Genomic DNA, 18323 nt, shown 5'->3' with positions numbered 1-18323 from the left:
GAAAATATACGTAACCTGTAGTTCCCACCACCTAACGATGATCACGGTCCCCATTTGGGTGTATTTCCTTCCAGTCTTTTCTCTGCTCTTACACATTGCACATTGTTGAATTTATATCGTACAAAATATTTTTCCTTTAAAATGACACTGTTTTCTCCTTTAAGACTATATGATGAATTTTCCCATATTATTAAAAGTAATACAGAAATAGCATTTTAAAGGCTGCATACTATTTCACTGAGTGCACTATACTTTGCTTAACCATTCCCCTCTTGTTATAACACTAAAGACTCCCTGTGGAAAATGGTATGGTGGTTCCTCAAAAAATTAAACACAGAATCACTATATAACTCAGCAGTTCCACTTCTGGGCGTATACCCAAAATAATTGAAAGAAGGGACTTGAACAGGTATTTGTACACCAGTGTCTGTAGCAGCATTATTTACAATTGCCAAAAGGTGGAAGCAGCCCAGGTGTCTGTTGACAGATGAGTGGATAAACAAAATGTGATACAGACATACAATGGAATATCATGAGGCTTTAAAAAGAAAGAAAATCCTGATATGTGCAAAACACAGATGAATCTTGAAGACATTATGCTGAGTGAAGTAGGCCGGTCACAAAAGGACAAATATTGTGATTCCACTTACTTGAGGTAGCTGGAGTAGTCAAATTTGTAGAAACAGAAAATAGCATGATAGTTAGCAGGGGCTGGGGGAAGGAGAGAATGGGGACTTAGTGTTTAATGAGTACAGTTTCAGTTTTATGAGGTGAAAAGAGTTCTGAGGGTGGATGGTGGTGATGTTTGCACAGCAATGTAAATGTACTTAATGACACAGAACTGTACACTTAAAAATGGTTAAGATGGTAAATTTCATATTATGTATGTTTTACCACAATTAAAAAAAAAACCCACTAAGGAGTCTGATGCGTTTTGAAGTCAAGTTTACTGAGGTATAATTTAAATATAGTGAAAGCCATCCTTTTCAGGTATACCATTCTGTGTGTCTCGACAGATGTATGTGGTCAGCTAACCACCACCACAATCAAGATATAGAATATTTCTTTCACTCTGAAAGTTCCCTCAAGCCTGTTTATTGTCCGTCCTCTCTCCCCGGCCTCAGCCCCTAGCAATTACTGCTCTGTTGTGTCCTTACGGTTTTACCTTTTCCAGAATATCATATAAATGGAATCACTTATGTCATCTTTTCACTCTTGCTTCTTGCATTTAACATAATGCTTTTGAGATTCATCCACGTTGTTACATATGCCAAAAATTCATTCCTTTTTATTGCTGCCTAGTGTTCAATTGTATGAGTGTATCACAATTCGTTTATTCACCATTTGAGGGACATTTGTAATGTTTCCAGTTTGGGGCAATTATGAATCTAACTGTGATAAGTAACCATTCACTGCTGGGTTGTATAGCAAGTGTATGTTTAACTCTAAGAAGCTGCCCAACTGTTTTCCGAAATGGAAATCCTCACCCAGTTCAGTGGCCCTCCTGGATGGGGCCATGAAGAGTGCTTTTGTGAAAGCCTGTGAGTTGTACCGCTTTGTGGTCCCACTAGCAATATACAAGAGTTCCAGTTGCTCCACAGTCTTACCAGCATTTGCTATTGTCAGGCTTTTTATTGTTTTGTTTCATTTCTATTTTAGCCTTCTAGTAGGGGTGTAGTAATAACTATTGTGGTTTTAATTAGCATTTCCCTAGTGATTAATAATGGTGCACAGGGAGATCAGCTTGGTGCTTTGTGACCGCCTGGAGGGGTGGGATAGGGAGGATGGGAGGGAGGGAGACGCAAGAGGGAAGAGATATGGGAACATATGTCTATGTGTAACTGATTCACTTTGTTATAAAGCAGAGACTAACACGCCATTGTAAAGCAATTATACTCCAATAAGGATGTAAAAAAAACAATAATGGTGCATCTTTTCATGTGCTTATTTGCCATCCACATCTCTGGTGCAGCATCTATCCACTTCTTTTGACCATGTTTTTAATTGGGTTATTTGTTTTCTTATTATTTAGTTGTGGGTAATTTTGAAATTTTGTACTATCATAAAAAGTGCTTCCATGAACAACATTATATGTAAAACTTTGCCCTCAGTTTGGAGCTTGTACTTAAAATAATTTCCTAAAACCACCAGATCAAATTGTGAACATCTTCAGTGTCTTTATATACACATTGTTCAAGAATTTTTCAAAGTGGTTGTACCAATTTACCGTCTTTCTAGTGGTGGTAATTTGATAGGCAGAACAGGCTATCATGTTGTTTTAATTTGAATTTCTTTGACTACAATGCTATGGAACTTTTTCATATAATCACTAAACATTCTCTTTATTCTTTTGTAAGTCATCTCTAGCCTTGCTGGTTTTGATGCTAGAATAGCACAGAAATTTTTCATGGCTCTATCTTCACAGAGTCAGTTATAGAGTATGTGAAGCTCAGTGCTAGGAACGGTGGTTTACAGTATTTTCATTTTTCATAAAATATTAACCAATCTCAGCCTGCTCTCTTTCATGCTCGGAGGCCATGAGTTAATTTGCATAGCTGGCAAGGTAAAAATAACTTCAGAGCTGAAAAGAAAGAGCAATGCCGTCGAGTTAAATTTGGACCCTGGGTGTCAGCACTTGTACAAGGGGCAGCAGTTCCTTCGTCTAGACTCCATTATTAACGAACACACTCCATTGTTCCTTATAAATAGAGAAAGGCGCTCTTTTAAACTCCTTTCTGAGAAAATGCCCATGCTATTTAGTTCTTCAGCTGGAGGAGCAACCTCTTGATTCCTTTAACAACTCAGCATTTTATTTATTCACAATGAAAGTGCAATTAAAACCACTTACTTTGTTTGTGCTTACATACTCTATCAAATAGATTTGGGTAACAAAGCGTTCCTGGATATAAGCGCAATTCTTTTTAATCATTAAAATTGCTTGTTCTTCATTGTATTCCAAATAGGTGGTATTGGATGTGATATGACTCAGAAGTACTGGAATGTATTTTGGTTTAATGACTCTGAAAAGTAAAAAACACTTTGTTTTCTTGACAAATAGCTCTAGTTCATTTGGGTGCTCTACAGAGAGTTGATATTTTAGAACGACTTTGTGGCTGCCTCTTCATCATGCACCATAATTGTAGGTTTGTCTTCTATGCAAGTATGGGAAATTATCTGAGTATTTTTTTTTTAATACTTGTCATCCTAGAAGATGGAGAGCATATGCCTGTCATGCTAGTCAGCGTCTCAGGCATTGTAGGCAGAACTAGGAAAGTGGAACAATGGACAAGTATATTTTTTTCTAACATTTATGGAGCCATGATTTGTCTCAAAGAGTCATTGATTTGAGAATGTTTTATAAACTCAAACAGATTCTTTCAGCCAGGTATTTCCCAGACATCCCAAAAAAAGGGGGGGCGGTGCTCCTTACCTCAACACACTATGAGAAAGCAGAGTTTTATTACTTAGACTTTTCTTTTCCTTCTACTTTTAAGGATCCCTTCAGTCAACCCTCCATCCAGGGTTAACCTGCACTCATCAGCATTTGATGTCTGGAGAAGAGGTCTCGGACTCTCCCCAGGATTATGAATGTGTGTAGTTTTTCAGTCTTTCTGAAGCTGTTGAGAGACCAAAGTTTCAATATCTTAGGAATTAAGCCACTTGCTAAGGTGACATCAAGAAAAAAGCTTGTACATCCTCTAACTGATATATTGGTACCATGCCAGAGTTATGTTTCTGAGTTTTTCCTTGTTTTTCATGAATCTTACTTAGCTCTTGTCTGACCATGCCAGTTATTTCAAGTTCTTCACTTTGGTTTCTTATCCAGATGGTATTATCTGGACAGAATAGGTGAGTAGGTCATTGTGAGTGACAGAAATTAAACTTGGACTAGTTTAAGCAAAGAGGGGCTTTTCAGGGTCCCGGTTTCCCAGGACCACCAAGTTGCAGAAATGTTAGGAAGAGTAGGGCCTCAGGAACTGTAGGATCAGGATGCCATCTCCAGCAGAATTCCTTCCTTCATTCTTCTTACCTCTGTGGGATCCGCTTTATTTTTCTCTTTCACTGCAGCCAGCTTTGTTCTGTGAGAGGAAGCATGGGCAGTGACAGCCTTTTATTTTATGGCTTATATTTTATTTTATAGCTGCTTCAGAACAGTTCAACCAAACTCTGGTCCTAAGTCCAAACATCCCAGGGCACTCCCTGTCTCTGAACCTGTAAACTGACCAGCCATGTCACATAAGAACATTGTCATTTCTGAAAAGAACTGTAGGGATAGAGTGGTGTTTTGGGAAGAAAGGCAGGACAAACCATAGGCGGCCACTCAGTAGGGGCCGTGCTGGACTATTAAGCTGGTGGCTGTAATCTGGTACTGGAGTTTGCTAGTGCATTCTTCTGCCGAGGCTAACATTAGGGCCTTGGCCCCCACATGGATAATCAGCTGTGTTCTGTTCCTCAGCTGGGCTCCCTCCCTGGCTAGCCGTCTCACAGAAGCTTGTTCCTGGTCCTGCAGGAGACCTGGTGAGAGAAAGTGTGTGGGTGGCAGATCAACAGAAATCCCTCACCACTACTAGCAAAACAACTCAAAGAACATGTATTTATGTTAGCGAGTTCTTACAATGTGGGATTTCCCTCTCCAGCAGTTCTTCTTTGCCAACTCTCTGAGGCACAGTTTTGGTAACGTGCATATGATGCTGCAATCACAGGACACCATAGGCTCTGCAGAGAGGCAGCTCTTTGGTTGTCCAAGAGAAGGCATTTGTCAAATATATGTGCCTTTGGGATATATTTGTAGCTATTAGCCATTATCTTTTGTAGCTACTGAAATCACTCCAAATTTGTAATCTAAATTTCTGGGTTTGAGTCTCAGTTTGACCATTTACTATCTCAGTGACCTTGGGCTAGCCAATTTCTCTTTGTGAGCCTTAATTCTCATACTTATAAAACGGGGGATAATGGTATCGCTATGGAACAGGGTTATGTAAGCTGTGAAACAACATTGAGGCAGTTTTCTCTTATCCTCATAGTCATCACCTGGTCCTGAATGACAGAGTTTCTACCCATTGCCTTGGCATTTCTCTTTGCTGTGTCTGAGTGAATCATCAGGGACTTTCTAAACAAAAAAAAAAAAAAAAAGGAAAGGAAAGAGAAGGAAGGAAGGAAAGAGAAAGAAAGAAGAAAGGGAGGAAGGAAAAAAGGAAGGAAAGAGAAAGAAAGAAGGAAGGAAAGAAAGAAAGAAGGAAGGATGGATGGAAGAAAGAAAGAAGGAAAGGAAGGGAGGGAGGAAAGAAAGAAGGAAGGAAGGAAAGAGAGAAGGAAGGAAGGAAAGAAAGAAAAAAAGGAGGGAGGGAGGGAGGAAGGAAGGAAGGGAAGAAAGAAAGAAACCAGGGACCACTGGTAGGAACTTGACCTTTGTTTCCACTACACTGAGGTTAAGGAGCTAAAACCCCCCTTTACGTTTCCTTGTTCTTTACCTTGCATCATTTGGGGAAACTTTTCTTTTGGATTAAGTCTTCCTTTGGAGACACTGTGGGGTTCAGTTTTATGCATTCCCTAGGGGATGTTTAAAGAAGAAAGCAGAAGGGAATTTTCATCAATGCTGGAGGTCCCTGAAAATTATGACTTGTAGCTGGGGGTCATCCTGGCAACCTCTTCATTTCTGCCTGAGAGAGGCTATGAGTACTTCTCCCAGCATGGTTGGGGACTAGTTGTGAAGCACATTGCCTTTGGTCAGACTGTAGCTCAGCTTGAGGGAATCACTGTCTGAGAGGTTCCCTTATGGCAGCGGTTCTCAACCAGGGGTGCCCTCAGAGCACATTTGATGATGTCTAGAGACATCCTTAGTTGTCATAACCTGGGGAGGGGGTAATGGAGGAGGGAACGCTATAGGCGTCTAGTGGGTAGAGACCAGGGATGCTGCTCAACATCCCACAATGCACAGCACAACTTCCTAAACATATGGTCTCAAATGTCAATACAACTTCCTCTCCTTGGTGTGACATGGTTTGATTGTTGAACTTTTTTTTTTCTTTCATGTATATTATCCAAGTTCATTATTAAATTGTCTTTACCCATTTTATTTTAATTTTATTTCTTTTAACATCTTTATTGGAGTATAATTGCTTTACAATGGTATGTTAGTTTCTGCTTTATAACAAAGTGAATCAGTTATACATGTACATATGTTCCCATATCTCTTCCCTCTTGCATCTCCCCACCTCCCACCCTCCCTATCCCACCCCTCTAGGTGGTCACAAAGCACCGAGCTGATCTCCCTGTGCTATGCAGCTGCTTCCCACTAGCTATCTATTTTACGTTTGGTAGTGTATATATGTCCATGCCTCTCTCACTTTGTCACAGCTTACCCTTCCCCCTCCCCATATCCTCAAGTCCATTCTCTAGTAGTGTCTTTATTCCCATCTTACCCCTAGGTTCTTCATGACCTTTTTTTTTTCCTTAAATTCCATATATATGTGTTAGCATACAGTATTTGTTTTTCTCTTTCTGACTTACTTCACTCTGTATGACAGACTCTAGGTCCATCCACCTCACTACAAATAACTCAATTTCGTTTCTTTTTATGGCGGAGTAATATTCCATTGTATATATGTGTCACATCTTCTTTATCCATTCATCTGTTGATGGACACTTAGGTTGCTTCCATGTCCTGGCTATTGTAAATAGAGCTGCAATGAACATTTTGGTACATGACTCTTTTTGAATTATGGTTTTCTCAGGGTATATGCCCAGTAGTGGGATTGCTGGGTCGTATAGTCATTCTATTTTTAGTTTTTTAAGGAACCTCCATACTGTTCTCCATAGTGGCTGTATCAACTTGCATTGAACTTTCTTTTGGTGGGAAAGGAAAGAGAGGATTTTTAGGCTAAGATTTTATTGCTCATCAAAAGGCATATTTTGGGACTCCTTCATATCCACTAAGATTCTTATGAAACTTAATTAGAAACCCCATTTTAAAATCCAGAAAGTGTTGCCTTATCTTTATTAAATACAGAGCTACTCGTTCCCTCCTGGAAATAGATCTTCTCTATTAGAAAGGGGCAAATTGACCCTGCCCTCCTCCCATCTTCCTAAGAAATGTTAGGGCTTCTGGGTATGATTTACTATCTGTGGACTTATAAGAAAGTCCATACTCCACTCTTCTGACCCAAGCCAAATACCAAAACAAACAAACAAAAACAACCAACCCCCCCCCAAACCAAACCAAACCAAACCAAAACAAAACAGAAACAAGTGGCTGCCTCAGGATGATTTTGAAGTTAGCGTGTGTGTATGTGATCTCTTTAACATTGCCCATTCCCCGGGACAGCAAGATGCTAATGCTACTTCAGATACCATAGGAGGGAACAGGGTCCCTCCTACAATGCTGTGTCTGCAGTTCTTAGAAAATCACTAAGCCTTTCAAGGCAGACTGTTTCATTGTTCTGGTAAAACACCAAGAATGGTACTATTAAAGCAGCAATTCATGTTGGTCCATCTCATCCTCTCCTTAGAGAGAATGAGCGTACGTATTGGCTGGTTTCTACATCTGGGTTTTTCAAACTGTGGGCCAAACCCCATTAGAGGGTCATGAAAGCAATATAGTTGGTTGCAACCAGCATTAAACAAAAGGTAGAAAGGAAGAATTGAGGAGAAAATATGAATGTATTACACATAGAAAGAGTAGGTATTATTTTATGAAGCATTATACAATTATATATGTACATGCCCCCTGGCTTATGATGTAAAATGTTTTCTACTATAGGCTGTGGTCAGAAAAGCTTTGAAAATCATTGCTGTTTATGCTTTTTTGTTCTAAGAACGTGGGTCAGTTGAAGCCCCAGAGCATGTTTTCCCTAACACCAAAGGCCTGAGTTCCATCCCCTGCCCATTCCTTAACCAGTCACTACTCGTGACAATGGACTTAGACTTTTGCTTAGACTAATTTGCTTAGACAATTTGCTTAGACTAATCTAGGTGCACCCTCTGGGCTGGAGAGGGGCCCAGCCTCTTCAGTTGGCATGACCAAAGGATATCTCTATTATCTGGGAAGATTATTTCTCGTCTCTGCAGCCTCTCCACTCTCCATCCTTCCCTGGACCACTAGGTTCCAGCCACAAAAGCCCTTGTTTGAATTTTTCAAGTATGCCAATCTCCTTTCTGCCTCTGGGCCTTCTGCACGTGCCTTTTCCTGCATCTGGGATGTTCTCCCCACATTGCTTCCTCTGGCCACTCATACCTTACCTTTGAGCTCATGTGCTATTTCCACTTCCCTCATATGCCTTTCTTTCCTGACCTTCCACTTCCTATAATTGTGATCTATTTAGTGCCTGTCTTCTTCATTAAGTTTCATGAGGACAACCACCATCTCCATCTTGTTCTCCATGGTAATGCCAGCATCTCCTGCAGGGCATACACTCAATACGTATCAGTAGGTTGTAGATGGGTTCTGGGCTCTGGGATGGAGCTAAGCCTGAATGGGGTCAAGGGGCCCCAGCATAAGGGCTGGGGAGGAAAAGGAGGCAGCTTCCAGAGGCTGGGGACTGGGCTGGGCCTGACCCCTGTTGTCTCTTTCCCAGCCTCACTGTCTTCCCTCAAGTATATTTTGGTCAAGTTGAACGTTGGAGAGGGAAGACTTGTCTCCGTGTAAACCATTTAATATATACTGACATTTTTGGTTTTGAGTAGATGAAGTAAAGTGTTTAGAAATTGCTTCCCAGATCAAATCATACTTTCAGTAATTCATTAAAAAGAAACGGAGAGCCAAACATAAGGTGTAATTCAGTAGATTTTTGGTAGATCATCATTATGTGCACATGTGGTTTAAATGGATGTCCAGTTACATGTACAGGTGCCTGTGGGCTCACTCACAGCTCCATGGACAAGTCCAGCCAATCCGTCTCAATGGGGGGACGTATTAGCACTCACTTATCCCTGAGTCAAGGGTATTTCTTGGGCACCACTGTGGCATATTGTTAGGGAAGGGGCCGCGGTAGATGGAAATGTGCTATCAAGGAGCTGGCTTTGAACTGAGTTATGAGGGTCCAGCTAATTATCATTCATGATCAGACTTTTGTTCTAAGATGCAAGAACAGTATGCAGTCAAGTGTTAAGTGTTGTGCAGCCCTCTGGATGGCCAGAGGAAGGGGAGATTGGTGTGAGCTGCAGGGTGTAGCACCATGTGGGTAGGCTTTGACTCACAGAGTTTGAGAGCGTGAAGGGGTCCGAGAGGGCTCTCTATCTGACCACCTCATTTTATAGATAAGAAAACAAATACATTCTTTCTCTTTTTCCTCCACAACACCTATTTATTACTTAATAGACATTGTTGTTTTTTTTAGTTATCCTACATCCAGCTTCCTCCATGGTCCCTGACCTCCCTTTTGGGAGCATCTTTTATTGTTTGTGCTCTTGCTAGGGGTCTTGCTCTCCTTGGAAGTGGTGGAGGACTGTCCCAGTGCAGCCAGATGTGGTATAAGGGGACATGTGACTTAAGCTCAACCACATGGCTTTTTTCCACATGACTTTTAAGCTAGTGACATTCTGATGTGAGTTTTCATTGGCAGATATATTCCTAAGAATGTCCACAGTGGCCTAAGAATCAGATGTCCTGGATTCTCTGACCTTTGCCAAGTGTATTAGTTTCCTGTTGCTGCTGTAACAAATTACTGCAAACTTGGTGGCTTAAAGAAAATTAATTTTCTTACAGTTCCAGAGGTCAGAAATCCAAAATCCATTTTCCTGGGCCAAAATCAAGGTGTCAGTAGGGCTGTGCTCCCACCAGAGGCTTTAGGAGAGAATTCATTCCTTTGTCTTTCTGAGCTTCTAGAGAGCTGTATGTCCGGTGCTCTTTGACTGGTGGGCCCTTCTTCCATCTATCAAAGCCAGCAGCATAGCATCTTACTTCACTCACCATATTGCCTTCTTTCTAGTCAAGTCTTCCTGTGCCTCCCTCCCATAAGGGCACTTGTGATTGCTTTCAGGGCCTACTTAGATAATCCAGAATAATTTCCCCATCTCAAAATCCTTAATCACATCTGCAAAACCTCTTTTTTCCATATTAGGTAACATTCACAGGTTCCAGGGATTAGGACCTGGGTATCTTCAGGGAGCATTATTCAGCCAACTACACGAAGATTCCTGCTTTTCTGTTTTCCCAGCCTGGTCTTCCAATATACCTTCAGTTCTGTGAGATCCTGATATCTTCTCAATATACTTTTTTTTTGGGTTTGTTTGCTTAAGAAGGCTAAAATTAGTTTCTGTCGTTTTCAACCAGGAACCCTACCGTGGTAAATCAGCGCTGTGTGAAGAATTTTACAAGCAACCTCTTTTAAACACCATTAACCCTCTTAGAGAAGCACTGTCCCCATTTTACAGATAAGAAAACTATAGCTCAGAGAGACAATTGCATAAGGCCAGACAGCTTGTGTGAGTGATGGAACTGGTATTAAAACCAGCCAGTGTGACTGGAGAGCATGGGCTCAACTACTTTCTCAGAATCCTAGTTCAAGTCTCTCTTGATTGCGGACCTGAAGTCTGGATCATATTATTGAGGCAGGAGAGAGATGGCATAAGAAGGGCAGTCCAGGCAAGAGCGAGGCCGGAGAGTAACAGGTAAATCTAAGAGATGCAGTAGAGGAAAGAGATGATGGACTTTGGTGCCTCATTGGAGATAAAATAGTGAAAGAGATGAAGGAGTCAACCTCCCAGGGAACAGTTTTAAGTGAACACAGCAACTCATTTCTGTTGACTACCCAAGGAAATGATATCCTGACTCAACTCTGGGTTGGAATCCAACTTGAATTAGGTGCCTTCCTGCCTCCTCTGGGTCTCCTCGTAACATGGGCTGGATAAATACCTAACACCTTTTGCTACTGTTAATCAGTCTTTTTGCACAGATATGGACAACTTGGCTTTCAAATGCTAATGAGGTTCTCCCTGGGGATTTATATGGTCAGAGACAAAACAGGTGATTTCTGGAGCTCAGGAGGGAATTCTAGGCCTGATGCTAACAGTCCTGGGCTTGTGTCTCTTCTCAGAAGACAACTTGAATGTTCATTTAGGGCTGGGGCAACCACTGAGAGGGAGGGTCTTTACTTGGTCATTTCTGGTCACCACTGAAGTAGAGTTGCCAGACTTAGCTAATTAGAATACGAGATGCCTAGTTAAGTTTGAATTTCAGATAAGCAACGAATCATTTTTAGTGTAATATTTGTACAATGCTTCCGGGCACCTTCAGCCATGGGAGTGTATAGTGAAATACATGTGTGCAAAGAGACTGTTAGATCTGGATCGACAAGGAGGTTATGGCAGAACCCCAAGGTCAAAAGGAATACAGTGTTGAAGAATTCTTTGAGTAACGACTTGGGAAGAGACCTTTGGTTATAACTGCCCAGAGCGTCACTCCCATCGTCTGCTGTGCTGTGCCACTGTGTGATGGTCAGGCCACACCCTCAGAATCATATCGGCCTCCATTCTCTTCTTACCTGCTGACACCTACAAGCAAAAACGATAGAGGCAGGGCTGAGCCCTGACATCCATCAGGAAACAGTTTTTGAACATTCACAGCCTACAGAACACAGTCTCTGTGCTGGTGCTGGTCAGAAGTTTGTTTGCTGTCCGATTGTCTTCTGCTTGGGGGGATAAAGTAGTAATTAAGACCCCCCTCTGTGTCCAGAGCTCTCCACCAGGCTCTGTGCTCATGGTGACAAAAGGAATGGAGAACACAGCCTTCACTCCTGAAGAGCACATGCGTATGCCTCTTGGGACGGCGGAGAGCTTAGCTTTTATTAACTCAGAACTGAACTCCTCCGCAGTGGCCTCGCTCTGACCTTGTGGTGCACGTGTCCCTTCCTGTGTGTATGTGTAGGTACTGTGGCGGTCACCACCTGGGGTGCGAGGAGCCTCATACCCTGCTGGTTCTGAGAGCGATTGCTGTCAAGTCTGTAGGCGTTAGCAGTTTGTGGCCTTGGAATGAAGGAAGCCAAGTTCCCTGGCTCGTTTGGCGACCACACTCTGCAACCTTGATATTTTTAGCAACTCACTGGACTAAGGAACAGTGGAGCTGCCTGGGACCGAGAAGATGCTGCCCGGCGTCATGGCAGAGAGGGAAACGATTGGTTTTGACCTCACAGGAAAACTAACTTTAATGCCTGTTCTTGCCATTTATTAGAAATTTAATTTTGTTCTGAGCTTCAGTTGCCTCCCCTATGAAGTGGAGTCGATAGTAATATCAGGATATTTTGGAGGACTTAATGAGATAACATATTGGAAAATGCTAGCAGATAGTAAGCCCTGTATTTGTCCACTGCAGTATTTCCCATTCTCACAGCACTTTGTAAACACCTCTGTTCTGACACTCGTCACGGTGAATTATAATCATTTCATTTCCGTGTCTGTCTCCTTCCACTAGACTGAGGGCCAGGGTCTTTTCCTCTGGTTCACTTTCCCAGAGCCTCTCGTGCAGGCCTGCTCCGGACAAGGCTTGGAGCTGTGCTGAGCTGGGTACTCTTCAGTACTTGGGTTTTGCTACGAGGCAAGTCTTTGAATTTTGAGTCTTCCTCCTTCCTCCCTCCCTCTCTAACTCTCCCACTGAGGGCTGGGCAGATCCTGTCCTGTGGGATCTGTTTGAGAGCAGGAGTCTTAGCAGTACCTCAGAAGATCCTCATTAGACCCTACAGTGCTCGAGGCCAGATTTCCTGTGCGCTCCTGTATGCTCACACAGGCGCGTGTTTGGGTAGCAAATCAGCTGTGCTATCTGAATCTTTTCATTGATAAGCTCTAGGGTTTCTGCAGTATGTCTGTCCATTTGGTCTCTGCCTCAACACGTTTATTACTTTCATCAGTGCAGTTTCGAGCATTTATTGAGCACCTTTTACTTGCCAGACCCTGGGCTAGGTGTGGGGCCTGTCGAGATGAGGAAGACGGTGTCTCCAGGTGAGATGCGCTGGATCTCAGAGGGTAGACAGATGAGAACACAGAGACTTCCTTTGGGATGTGCTAAGGGCAGTGATGGCGGTGGGCACAGAATTTATGGGAGCTCAGGATAGGGCCCTTTTCCTTAATGATCTTTTCCTCTGAGGATCCCATTGCTCCTGTTTCTGACAGGTGGATTGGGGAGCCACATTGTGGTTCCTGCCCTCAAAGACGATTTGAATACTAGCAGGTAGCTGGTGGCCAATGTGCAGCAGCCAGAGATTCAGTTGACAGCCCTCCTGCACTGGATGAAAGAGAAGAAAATTCTGAGGGCCAGGGGAGCACAGGGCCACAGGCGCACAGCCCTGCCTGAAGTGTGACGGGGCTTTGGAGGACTGGGGAGAGGCTGGTTCAGCTGAGGGTACAAACGGCCTGGACACATCTCATGGCTGGCCACATGAGGCCCCTGCACCATATTTTTGCTTCTCTGACGTTAACTTTACTTTTCTTCTCTTTCCCATGTCATCATCCCTGTTTCTCTGACATTTGCTTCTCCACCAGCTTTCACTTCTTATTTCCCTTATTGCTTTCATCTCCACATTTCCTTTGCTCACTGCCCATCCTCTCATTCTCCTTTCCCTCTGCTGCTTTTTTTTTCTCTCTACACCTGCACCTTCTTGCCCTTTAATGTCATCCTTGGCCTCCTACCTCCGTGTTCCGAAATGTACCTTGTTCATCTCTGGTCTGGGGAGGAGATTTTCATTTTCAGTGGCCCTTCTTATGATATGAAAGAGCATCTCACGTGTATCTGGGTATCCTAGGAAACAGAACTCTGGTTTCTGAACGCGGCAGATTCTATCCACTGTGTTTGTAAGACAGCAAACCAGAGGGAAAGCAGCCTCCATGCGTGCCCCTCCGAAGACTGAGTACAGTCTCCTTCCCTTGTTAGCGGAATCAGGGGAGCAATGACACCATTTTCTTGGGGTTCTGCTTCTCTATCACTATACCTATCCTTGAAGCTTCTCTTTCTCTCGCTCTTTTTTCCTTTGTTTTTTTTTCTATTTCTGTCCTGTTTTTCACTCCTATTTTCCATGTTTCTCCTTGTTCTCTCTTCTCTTCAGTTTTTTCCTACTTACTAGAAATTACATCACTCCCCTCCCTAATGTTACTCTTTGGCCTTGGAAGATACAGTCAAAAGCAGTGTCTCCTGAATTCCCTCCTTTTAAGATGAGAGGATGGAAGTTTGGGTTGGGAGAGACAGAGAACACCTAGCTCCTGAGATGCGTTATGAGACTAAACTTTCTTTCTGGTTCTGATTTTGAGATTGGCTCCATATAGAATTATAGAATCTTAAAGTTGAAAGAAATCTCTATTGGTCATTTAAATAACCTTCAACCCAATGTTGGAACCCTCTTACCTTCGTAAAAGAGAGTTCTTCTGTCTGTCCTTGAATACGTCGAATGTCGGGAAGTCACTACCACATAAAGCAGCCCACTTGGCTGTTGGCCAGCACTGCTTGTATCAAAGTTACTGCTCGTGATTATAATCTGGGTCTGCGTAATTTGTCTCTGTTGATCCTGTATCTGTTTTCTAGAGATAATAGAGCATAAACGGTTCGTTCACATATTAAAGAGACTTCAAGGTATCTTGAATGTCAAATGTCAGAGAAACAGGGTTGATGACATGGGAAAGAGAAGAAAAGTAAAGCTAACGTCAAAGAGAGAAGCAAAACTATGGTGCAGGGGCCTCGCGTGGCCAGCCACGAGATGTGTCCAGGCCCTTTTTACCCTCAGCTGAACCAGCCTCTCCCCAGTCCTCCAAAGCCCCTTAAAATAATTAAATGAAATAAATCATTCTTGCCACCCTTTGACCATATAGAAAACTCAGTTTTCTGAATGAGTCATTCCCCAATAGTTCCACATAGCTGAAATTGTCCCGGAAGTTGTAAGGAAGAAAAAGCAGTACCCTACAGAAAGAAGACTAAAATTAGACAGAGTTGTAAAGGCAATATTATTAACATTTGTGTTAGATATAATGTCTGTTTTGCACGTTATAGTTTACAGAGCACTCATAACATTCAATTCCATGTCGTTTTGTTTTTGTAACTAGGCCATGGTACTCCCCCAGTTTGTAGATAAGGGTAGCGTGGCTCATAGAGGTTGACTGGCCTCAAGGCACCCAGTTCACAAGTACATGAGTCAGGACTGAAACCCAGTTCTTCTGACTGTTAGTCTTCTGCTGTACCTGTCATAAATACTTAAGTGTCTTTGTCTCTCCAAAGTACCTGCAGTGTCATGGGATTATATGAAATAAATTGTCTCCTCAAGACAAGGTACTTGGTGTACACCATCTAATAGGATTGTTATGGATTTTTGTTGTGTGTGTGTGTGTTCCTGGATATGGCTGTGGAAGTAGAAAAGTGGAAACAAAGAAACCAAATCCAGGTCACACAGTGATTTGGGGGCGATTATAAAAATACTGCATGGGGACCAGTGACGTTATTCCCTAAGTATAAGCATCAGAGTGATTGATTTTGTTTGGTAAAAATTCTAAGCGTCAAGGTAAAGAAGAGTGAGTTACTCCTTTACTGCAGTTAATCCAGAGAAATTTCCTGAAGGCAATAGGAGACAGGGGAATCGAAGAAAATTTTAAGATAAAATATGTGAGGCCCTTGGTAGGTTGGAAAGAGGGGAAGGAAATTGGCAAGGGGCAGAGAGGAGGGTAGGGGACACGGTTTCGGGGCAGGGGTGAGACAGATGCTGGGGACCTTGTGTTTTACTAATGATTTGGAGCTAGGATTCCATTGCGATGATCAGTTTTCCTCCTTTTCGAAGTGAAATCCAGATGCGGCTAAATTTAATTCCATTCGGAATCACTGGTGATTCACCCAAGCTCAGGTGCGCCCACACGCAGCTGGCATCAGCTCTGTGTGCTTTCCAGGCCGATGATCCTTCTTTAACCCAGCTTCCCCCATGGAACAGCAGGAGAAAGGCAGACTGTGGTAACCTTGACCTTCTGTGTCTCCATCTGCAGCATCCTGGCCACTGCGGGAACCCACTTCAACACACATGTGGACCTGAGGACGCTCCGGGCTGTGCGTGTCCTAAGGCCCCTGAAGCTCGTGTCGGGGATACCTAGTGAGCACCTTTCTTCTTTCTCCTCTGCTGATAGCTTTACTGATGTGTCCTCAACCAGATCCAGGGTCGAAGAGAATTAGGGATAAACAAGAAATAATTTCTCCTGAGAGGAAGCCCCTGCAGTAATAAATAGAGGACCTGCAGCAATCCGGCATCACCTTCCATTTTAAAATTTAGCAGACTTTTTTCATATTTAAAAGATAATGAAAGATCTTTGTAAAAAATTGGGAAAGTAAAGGAAATAATAGAAAATGAAGAGCACGCATTATCCTATCACTCAGAAATATAACTTTTGTTAACATTTTAGCATATTTTTTCATTCATTTTTTCCTGTGCATTTTAATGTGATTGGGATCATGCTGTAATTTTGGTATTGGATCCCATCATAAGCATTTGATTTTCCTGACGTTAAAAATTCTTCAGGGCTTCCCTGGTGGCGCGGTGGTTGAGAGTCCGCCTGCTGATGCAGGGGACACGGGTTCGTGCCCCGGTCCGGGAAGATCCCACATGCTGCGGAGCAGCTGGGCCCGTGAGCCATGGCCGCTGCGCCTGCGTGTCTGGAGCCTGGGCTCCGCAACGGGAGAGGCCACAACAGTGAGAGGCCTGCATACCGCCAAAAAAAAAAAAAAAAAAAAAAAAATTCTTCAGAAATATGATTTTTAAATCTGTATTATAGTCTGTCTTATACAGTCCCTGACTTGGGTAGTCATTTCTGTGTTGCTATTCATTTAGGTTATTTGCAGTTTTCTTTTTCTAACTAGAAATAGTGCTGCAACAAACATCTTTTTACTTAAATATTATTCAAATCTCTGATTATTTTCTTAGGCTAGAATCCTAGAAGGACAATTTCTGAGTCAAAGGATATGGTGTTTCGTGAACAGTGGTTGTACTAATTCTGCTTCCCCAACAGTGGGTGGGAGAGCTGGGTCTGAGATTGAGTTGTGGGGAAGATGAACTTTTTCCTTGTTCTTACAGACTTATAGCCTAGCAGGGCTGGGCCTAATTCCCTTTAGGAAAGAAGCGTATTCTAATAAGTTTCATCTATAGGAGGAATCCAGAAGACAGCATGGGTGCAGTGAATAAGGGAAGGGTGATAGGTATGTAAATGATCAGGGAATGGTGAGGAAGAGGTAGGGATTGATCCCTAGGGGAGGGGGTGATGGCCGTCTTTGGCTTGACTCATCCTGGTTGTCCCTTCGTGAATTGCTTTCTCATTTCAGGATCAATGGTTCTTTTCCCTCAGACTTGCCCCCCTTCTCCCAGGAAGAAGTCAGCCTGCCGTATCAGGTGGTGCCGAGCGAGGGCTCCGTTTATCATTCTCTTGCTTTCCTTGCAGGCCTGCAGATTGTGTTGAAGTCCATCATGAAGGCCATGGTGCCTCTGCTGCAGATTGGCCTTCTGCTCTTCTTCGCCATCCTGATGTTTGCGATCATCGGCTTGGAGTTCTACAGTGGGAAGCTGCACCGAGCTTGCTTCATGAACAATTCAGGTAGGGGCACTGTTTGCTGACGTCTGCTGCTTCCTTCCTCTCTCCTCTGGTCATCGGGGTCATTTCAGGGCATTTGGAGGCTGGTCCCAACCCTAGAATTAGAACCAGAGACTTCCTAGTCAGCAGCTTTACGACGCACAACCAGCCTAAAGGTCCCCATTGTGCACTGATACCGCAAAGCGAGTAACCTCTTAGGTTTATAGTTTATTTCAATAGAAGGTCTCAGCTGCCCCACCCCTTGGTAGGAGGCTATCAGAATGCATGTCAAAAACCTTCTGCCTGAAGAATTACCCTTTGTATGTGGCCTCTTTGGCCCACAGCCAGAGAGACCAGGAGTCCGGAGTCAGATCTGGGGCCCCTCCAGAGCTTGGGGACATTTTCCATCCGTGCTCGAGCTCATGACCTTCCCCCTCTCTGCTGTGACCCACACATAGTGTGGAAGAACTGGGGGAGTTCTGAGCATGACTTGGCAGGGGTGCTTGGGAGATGAGCAGCGTACACAGATCTGGCATTCTTGTCTCCCTGTATCTTCTTTGTTCTTTTCAAGTTCAGTCGAGTGCTCTAGGAGGAAAGGGGGCAGGGGAGAGGTTGAAGGAGCCCAATTAGGTACCATGTTTTTATGAAAAGAATCTTCAAAGGACACCTTTCACGTTGGATTTTTATTTTTGTCTTATTTAAGATGAGGAATTTAGGCCATAAAAACAAGGAGTTAAGATCCACGGAAGGGACTGTAGTTTATAATTGTTCCCAAGGAACCCAGAAAGAACTAAGAGTCTATCCTGGAGTCT

At 43.1% G+C, this 18323-nt stretch overlaps 1 protein-coding gene across 1 annotated transcript in view; it reads left to right on the top strand.

The window, feature by feature from the left end:
* Positions 1 to 18323, top strand: part of CACNA1E (calcium voltage-gated channel subunit alpha1 E) — a 474871-nt gene that overhangs the window by 250084 nt on the left and 206464 nt on the right. The window contains exons 7-8 of the mRNA XM_049700372.1: positions 15943 to 16046; positions 17383 to 17535. Coding sequence (XP_049556329.1) covers positions 15943 to 16046; positions 17383 to 17535 — 257 coding nt within the window. The remainder of the gene's footprint in view (positions 1 to 15942; positions 16047 to 17382; positions 17536 to 18323) is intronic.

Source organism: Orcinus orca, chromosome 1, assembly GCF_937001465.1.
Source record: "Orcinus orca chromosome 1, mOrcOrc1.1, whole genome shotgun sequence".
Classification (NCBI taxonomy): domain Eukaryota; kingdom Metazoa; phylum Chordata; class Mammalia; order Artiodactyla; family Delphinidae; genus Orcinus; species Orcinus orca.
The sequence above is the reverse complement of the archived record's forward strand: the minus strand, read 5'-3'. Positions and strand labels throughout refer to the sequence as shown.